At 37.3% G+C, this 8,606-nt stretch overlaps 1 protein-coding gene across 2 annotated transcripts in view; it reads right to left on the bottom strand.

Moving 5' to 3' along the window:
* Nucleotides 1-717: 717 nt before the first annotated feature.
* The window catches only part of CEP85L (centrosomal protein 85L), a 154,820-nt gene continuing 146,931 nt past the window's right edge, over nt 718-8,606 (bottom strand). For both annotated transcript variants that reach the window (XM_082633276.1, XM_082633275.1), the window contains one exon: nt 718-5,470. In XM_082633276.1, coding sequence (XP_082489402.1) covers nt 5,307-5,470 — 164 coding nt within the window. In that variant the 3' untranslated portion in view covers nt 718-5,306. The remainder of the gene's footprint in view (nt 5,471-8,606) is intronic.

Genomic DNA, 8,606 nt, shown 5'->3' with positions numbered 1-8,606 from the left:
TGCTTGCAACCTAAGGGGTCTGTAATGCGTGATTCTTTTTCCTGTTAACTGAATTAGATGCCTCATTTAAAACTCTTGATAGCAATGCCAAGTTAGCTGGACTAGAAACAGATGCTGCTAATCCAAATATTAACCAGCTAGAGACATTAAGGCACATATGACTTAGAACAAGGACCCAGGGTGCCATTAAAAGTTGAGATGTCAAGGCTCTGCAGAGTAACCTTTTAACAAAGTCTTATTTGTATATGTTTCAGTTAAGGTTTTAATCTCTGATTAGAAGGGAGAAAATAAAAAAGATTTAACTTGCCAGCCCAAGCGTTCGGCAATATAAAAAACTGAAATCTGATTTGTCTGTTGGAAAAGTAGAAAGAAGACTTGGTTCAAATAAGTATTTTAGAAATTCAAAGTACAGACACAGTGCTATGAGCTATGCTATGAGCTGAAATGCACAGACATGCCCTTGTATTTACAGCACCTGCCATCAGAAAATCTCAGTGCCCTTCAGGGGAAGGCCCTGAGAAAAAGCTTTTTGATGACTGAAAAGAAACTGTAAGATAGACCTAGAAGGCAGAAGTGTCCCCGATCTAGTAAGATTTTCTCTTGCATATTTAAAGAAAACTTTACAAAGTCAAGTCAGCATATGCTTATTGAGAATTCAGAGAGTCTGAAATTTCAAATACATTTTTATAATAACATTAGGCACTTGGTAGACATAAATCTTTTATAAAAAATTTATTTCTCTGTTAATACAAATTCCAACATCAACAAACAATAGTCCAGTGGAAAAATACTTAGCCATTAACATTGAAAACTTTTTTTATTTAATAAATAGAACTTTGGCATTCAAAATTCTAGCTGTAAACCCTATTAAAAAGCAAAAACAAAAAAAACCCAACCCCTTTACAAAAAAAGAGGCAAGGATGATAGATCAGAAGGCATAAGCCAACCAGTGGCTTCACATTCTTTTTACAATAACTGTTTTTCAATTAAGTCATGACCGTTGTATTTACACATGAGGTATTCTGGGTGGTTCAAAAACTGAACCTAGTTTACAAAAACCACCAGTCATAGTGACTGATTACACACTCTGCTGTGCTTTTAATGCAACCACCTAGCACCTTACTACTTCTTGTCATCACACCAATGTGATGCTGAATTTTATGTTTACATATTTAAATAACTATTTATACATATATGTACACATATACACACAAATGACTATACTCCAAAGGAGTTTCCTGCTCACTAAACAGGGAAAAGGCTGGGCTCCAAAGACATATATCTGATACCTCCCCTCATGTTTACTAAGGTATCTACCTAGTAAGGAAAAACTGCTCTTGCTTTAAAAAAAAAAGGAAAAAAAAATCCTAATCAAGTCTATTTACAGAAGAACAAGGTGCAATAATCATCAACATTCTTACAGCTCATGTAAAATAGAAATGAATGCTTACTGCAGGCAAAAAGGCACAAAAGGTTCTCTCTGTATGCAGCTGTAATAGTGTTGTTAATGACTTATTGATTTGAAACTACATTCTTCATATACTCAATATTTCTTTTAAATAAGAAAAATCCAAATATCCAAAACCTTTCTCTCTTCATGATTAAATGTAGAACATTATCATGCAGCAATTTCCACCATGACATTTTGGGGTGAAGCTAGAAATTTTATGTTTTGTGAACACTGGAAAAAAAAACTGTCAGAAAAGGAAACAAAATGAATTAACTTTGGCTCTGAGAGCTCTAGCTACTGGCAGTTTCAAATGACACAGGCTGAGTGAGCATGGTTATGAGAATTGCTTATTTCTGTAATCACATATCTACAGTGGTAGAAAGCTGCATAAGAGAATGCCAATAATCCAAACTGAAGATGTGCCTGAGCTGAACTGTGTGATGTAAAAATATAGTCCAAGTTCTCAGCTACTGTATTATTCAATGAACTATTAGTGATACTGAAAGAACATTTTTCCAGTAAAGTAGTTCCTTTAAAAATGCCCTCTAAGAGAATCCTATTAATAAGTCTTGAACTATGACAGAATTAATTTATAAGCTCATTAGTGAGTCAGAAATGTACAATATCCATTTTAGCAACACTTTCTGGCTCTTGAGATTGTCTCTAACAGGCTACTGGAAGAAGTCTAATTCAGTTTAATAAATTGTCATGACCAAAAAACAAATTTCACTAAAATAAAATACTGTTAACATTAAATACTGAATCCTATTTCAAATACAAAAAGGGGCCACACTTATTTTATTTTTTTTAATTCAGGCATGGCTTACCTAGTCAATACTTAAGCAAAATTTCAAATAGATTTACTTTAAAACTTAGGTTAATTTTCACCTCAGACATACAATCACTGTAATAACTTCCAAGAATATCTTAGTTCAAACTAGGACAAGATACTATAGTGTTTCTATTTGCCCATCTTACCTAGCCTAACAGTAAAATCCTTGTTTTTAATGAGATACTGATCTTCTTACTATTCTAACACAAAAGGTTGTCCTGGGAAGGGGGAATTTTCTGAAAAATAAAAATTAAAATTAAATACTGACAAATTAGACTACTACTATTTTTATTTCCCCCCAAATTCCCTCCAAATCTGTCTACTTATGATCTAGGCCCCTTTACAAAACCCAGACTCCAAGAGATTACATTCTGTACTTCAAGGTTATACTTACACTATCACATCTTAAATCCCCTTTTTATGTGGAGTATACATTTTGGAAACTGAAATACATCAGCAGTAGTTAGTTAATTTTCTACTAGGTTAAATTTGTTTTAACCTCAAGAATTCTGTAAGTTTTAGAAAGCTAACTTATTTTTTTAAAATATAAATTACTTAATCCCAACTAAGCTGGAAAACAAAGTATCTACAGTGATCAAAACGATCAAAAGTTTGTTTAAACAATAATACTAACCATAAAACCCCCAAACATATACATTTAAGAATCTAGTGACCCAAATCAGTGATTATTTGCCCATTATCACTATCATTTTACGGTACCTTTACTTTCAAAATTATGGAGGCTGGGGGTGTGGGGGAGGGGATTCTATTCAAAGAGGATGTAAAGGTGTTGTGTGCTACACCTGTGGCTTATCTATTTCAGATGCTATTACCTACTTTACTGTAAAGGGCCATTTTTACAGATCTTAATTTTTATAAGGCAGAATTCTTTGCATCAGATTTTTGGTACAAATTTACTACTCCCTGATTGTCTTCAAACCACCAACATTCAAACACAAAAGAACACATGAAAAAGCCAAATTCTTGCTAGTGACTAGGTCCTTCCTTATTAGGTTAGGGACCTTGGGATACAGAATCACTACAATGCACTGATTTCTTAGCGCCCAGATTCTAAGACTTAAAAGGTGGGGGGGCTTCCCTGGTGGCGCAGTGGTTGAGAGTCCGCCTGCCGATGCAGGGCACGCGGGTTTGTGCCCCGGTCCGGGAGGATCCCACATGCCGCAGAGCGGGTGGGCCCGTGAGCCATGGCCGCTGAGCCTGCGCGTCCGGAGCCTGTGCTCCACAACGGGAGAGGCCACAACGGCGAGAGGCCCGCGTACCGCAAAAAAAAAAAAAAAAAAAAAAAAGGGCAGGGAGGACTCAGGCACTGAATAGAAGGAAAGTCTGATGTCCTTACAATGTATTATAACTGATTGTTGAAATATAACTATAAAATAACTATTGAGAGCTGTATATAAGCCAATTTCTGAACTGAATGTCTTCCTGGGTAGCTTCCTTGAAGGCCTTATCCCAAATACGTTTTCACTGCTGAAAACATTTAGGAGCGTATTTTTCTAGGAGCAGCCTTTACACCAGTATATAAGCCCAGCAAGAAAACAGACAAGTGATCTGCTCTTGCCTCAAACAATATTCTCCTGCTTGGTTAACATCCCTCATTCCTTCTACCTGTTATTTAGTCTTGACCTAAATGAGACCTGGGGTTGCATCAAGAGATAAATCAAAACAACTTGTAAAGGACAATGACTGCCATAACTAAGTACATTAAAAAGAATGTACATTTAAATGCTCTGAAGGCAATGAAATATATAGTCCTTCCAAAATACCAGTTAAGACAGGGAAATACTCATTTGGAAGTTTAAATGATTATATGTCTACAAAAAAGTCAGTTGCATTTTATAGTGATATCCTGTACCCCAGAAAAAGAACTAACCTGGCCAAATTTGTATTCTATGAAGAACCTTGTTTTTAATGTACTTTACCTAACAAAAGGAATTGCAATATCACCTGGGTTTAGATTTTGTTTTATGCTAGTGATAACTCAGATATAAAGGATACAGGTTGATTTTTTTCTTAAAGTAGTTTCAACTTTAAAACAGATACAAAACTGTTAAAATGTAAACATTTGAGATTTGGATAAATAAGCTATTGTTCCAGAGTCACTTTGTTAATCTTTCTTTTACAATAATGATCTGAGGCCTTAGGTTTGCATTAATTATATATGGCTTTGTTTACATTGATATATATATATATAGATAGATAGATATAATATATAAACAAAAAGTTGTAAATAGTAAGGGATATGTTAAAATTAGTTCAGATTATGTTAAATTGCCTTGTAATACATACATTACAATGCTAACGGGAAAACCATCACATCAATATTTCACATCTCTTCGGCAATTCACAAGCACTCTGGAAAAACAGCTGACCTATCTACAGTACTAAAATCAACCCAACACTACAACCTCACCATCTCAGCACAGGGATTGTTCAAACACAGATGGTTTCGCCTGCTGTACTACTATTTGAACACTTGCCTGCTGTGGCAACTCTTGTTCAGCCAGCCCTTGAAAACCCCAAGTACAACACAAGCTTCTCCATGAAAAAAAAAAGCAGCACAAGAATACAGTGTGTGCCTTTCTTAGAAGCTTTCCTTTGATCCTAGAAATCTTTATAATTTTGTGAACACACACACACACACACACACACACACACACACACACACAAACTACAGGATTAAAAGAAATCCTATCCCTTTATCTGAAGGGCATTCTTCACAGCTTGGTCCTACAATCAGTAGTTTGAGAATACAGAAAATTTTTTCTTATACATTTTATCATATTTTTCAAATGGTAATTTAATTTTTTTCCTGATTAGATAAGCCCCTTCGATACTTCCTCACATCCCAATTCCTCCCCAACAGAACAAATCCACAGAAAAAAAAACTTATGTGCAAGTCGTATGTCACTTGCAAGTTTCTATCATGGCTCCTAAAAGAAATGTGAAGAACCTAGCACAGCAGCATGTAACAATGGGTCGTTATTGCTGTGGGACCAACACTGGTCACTGGGTTACACAGTTGTCTCCCATGTCCTGAGCATAGCGGTCTGATATCGTGGTCCGTAATTCATCTATGTCCCTCCGTAACTGGCATACATCTGACAGTTTTTTAGTGAGTGTTTCTGGGCTGTGGTCATTCTCAGTCTCTTCAGCTGAACAGTTCATTGCTGTGGAAATAAAACATGGAGAAAATCTCACATTTTTTGGGAACAAAGTCATTTTAGGATTTTCAACTTATTATCATTGTAAACATAATGCTGTATACTGAATACAAGTCAGGCTCAGGTTTAAATTATGCATCACTCAATAGTAAATGCATCTTATCTACTTGGTCCTTTTAAAATTTTGCTAACTAAAATGCATTAAATTCATACAGTGATAACACACAAATTCAACAGGTTTAATGGATGACAATATTCCAAAAGTAAAAAGGAACATGCTCTAACAGCTCTCTTCAAACTCAGAGACAAAAATCTGAAAATCACTGTGTGGTGAGGGGCATTATCTTATATTTTTACAGATTGTGAAGTATTAACAATCGAGTCTGTGTGTGTGTGTGTGTGTGTGTGTCTCTGTGTGTGTGTGTGTGTTGGGACCCTATGATTCTAAACAACTGAATCAGGCTGATAGCTAGCTGCCCAATGGATGAATCACTGAGGGTAAGGCCCTGAGTTAGCTAGCTTTTAATTAATTGGAGGCATAAGAGTCAGATAACTTGTTATTTTAACAAACATTAATTGAACTGTTTTACTGTACATGATTCATGATCTGGGCACTTTGCTGAGTGCTGAGGTCAGCAAAATAATGTATATAGTGGCTTATTCTTAATGATTTACATACAGTTTCATAAAGAAGTAAATTCAGTCAGGTACCACAGGTGACCTACCACTACACAAAGGCTACAATTAGCACAAAGAAGAGAAAAAAAAGGCCTCACTGGAGAGGGGACAGGTTCACTGAATGGGACAAGGAAGCAGAATGAACAGAGGTATACAGAAGCAGAAAACAAAACAGTCTGACAGAAATTGAGAAACATCATGAAAACCAGCTCTAAAATGGCAGAACACAAATTATGAGAGGGGAGGTCCAAGAAACAAGGCTGGAGAGGCAGGTGGGAGCCACCTTTATCTCTATTCTCAGGGAGGGTATTAGGAAATCAGAACCACAGGTTAGACAGATGGCTCTGGCAGCAATGTAAAGATGGACTGGGGTGGGGAGGGCACAAGGCTTGGCAGAGAAACCAGTCCAGACGAAGGTCTACGAAAGCTTGAATTAAGGCAACAGTGCAGTGGAGATGTGGCAGCAGGAATAAACGTCACAAGTAGGAAGGGACTCATAGACATGAAGAAGTTCGATTATCAATCGGCTTGGAAAGGGGCCAGGGACTGGACACAGGACACAGATGGGGGAACGAGTAAGGTGGAGGATAAAATCTGGGTTGGGGTGATAGGTGGACAGTGGTTCTACTCACTGAGAGGAGGAACAGGTTTAGGGTAGGGAGGAAAGAAAAGTAGGTTCTGTGTCAAACATATTGAGTCTGTGATACCTGTGAAACTGCTGGTTCTAATGTACAGGTGAGTACAATCAGGAGCCCAAAAGGGACATTCTAGGCAGGTGAGAGATGAATGTCTGTATGGGTCGAAGGTGTAGAGAAAACAGCAAACAAGTGGATATGTACAAGATTACTCAGAGAAAGTAAATAGAAACAAAAAGACCAACAAGAAAAGTTTCCTGGGCCACCGCCAGTATTTAAGTGGTGGAGAATTTCACAGATTGAGGCTGAGCAGTCATAAAGGTAGAAGCAGAACCTAGAGAATGATGTCATGGAAACCATGGTAGCCCAGATTTCAGAAGGGTGGGGTGAACAGTATCAACAGATAACTGATGGAGTGTTCAAAACACCTCCATTGTTTTTGAGAAATTAGCTGGCTGGTCAAATTTGCATAATGCCAGCCTATAAGATAAGGGTTCTGGGGTTAGACTTTGAAGACTGGAAGGGCTGTACACTGTGTGGGGGAGGTTCTGAGTCTCCCTTCTGTTCACATTAGGAGCTTGCTCTTATCCTAGAACTGAAAAAGTAATAAATGCTACACAGGACAGTGCAGATGTAGAAGGTTACAAAGTAACTGAAGGGGTGACCAGCTCTAAAATGGTGGAGAAAAGCAGTCTTTTGTGTGTGACCTTTTATTTCTTGCTCCAAGAGATCACTGCTAACTAAACACCCCATGTTCACCTGGCAAACCTCTCCTCCTTTAAGATTCAAGCCAAACACCAGCTACTCCATGGAGCCTTCACAGCCCTTCCCAGGTAGATTTAGTTGGTTTTTCCCCTTGTGCTCCCACTGCCCTCTGATCACATTTCAATTACAGTACTTACCACAATGCTGTAATATTTTGGTTAATGTGTGAGCAAGGGCTGTATTCAACTTATCTGCATTATCGGCACTTTAGTGCTTGGACCATAGAAGGCATTTGATAAACGTTTACTGAGTGAGTGAATATACTTAAACATTGAAGTGTCTTTTAAAAAGAAACAACCCAATCAAAAAATGGGCAGAAGACCTAAAATAGACAATTCTCCAAAGAAGACATACAGATAGCCAACAGGCACATGAAAAGATGCTCAACGTCGCTAATTACCAGAGAAATGCAAGTCAAAACTACAATGAGGTACCACCTCACACCAGTCAGAATGGCCATCATCAAAAAATCTACAAACAATAAATGCTGGAGAGGGTGTGGAGAAAAGGGAACCCTCTTGCACTGTTGCTGGGAAGGTAAATTGATACAGCCACTATGGAGAACAGTATGGAGGTTCCTTAAAAAACCAAAAACAGAGCTGCCATAAAAAGAATGAAATAATGCCACTTGCGGCAACATGGATGGATCTAGAGATTATCATACTATGCAAAGTAAGTCAGAACGAGAAAGACAAATACCATATGATATCACTTATATGTGGAATCTAAAATACGACACAAATGAACGTATCTATGAAACAGAAACAGACACACAGACATAGAAGACAGACCTTTCATTACCAGAGAGGAAAGGGGGAGGCGGATAAACTAGGAGTCTGGGATTAGCAGATACAAACTACTATATATAAAATAAACAACAAGGTCTTCCTGGGAACTATATCCAATGTCTTATAATAAGCTATAATGAAAAAGAATAAGCATTTTATATGTATAACTGAATTGCTTTTCTGTACACCAGAAACTAAAACACAACACTGTGAATCAACTATACTTCAATTTTTTTTAAAAAAGTGTTTTTTACATACCCACACTCATATATGTGT

The sequence above is a fragment of the Mesoplodon mirus genome (genome assembly GCF_964341445.2).
Source record: "Mesoplodon mirus genome assembly, chromosome: 10".
NCBI lineage: Eukaryota > Metazoa > Chordata > Mammalia > Artiodactyla > Ziphiidae > Mesoplodon > Mesoplodon mirus.
This window is presented reverse-complemented; position numbering and strand designations above follow the sequence as displayed.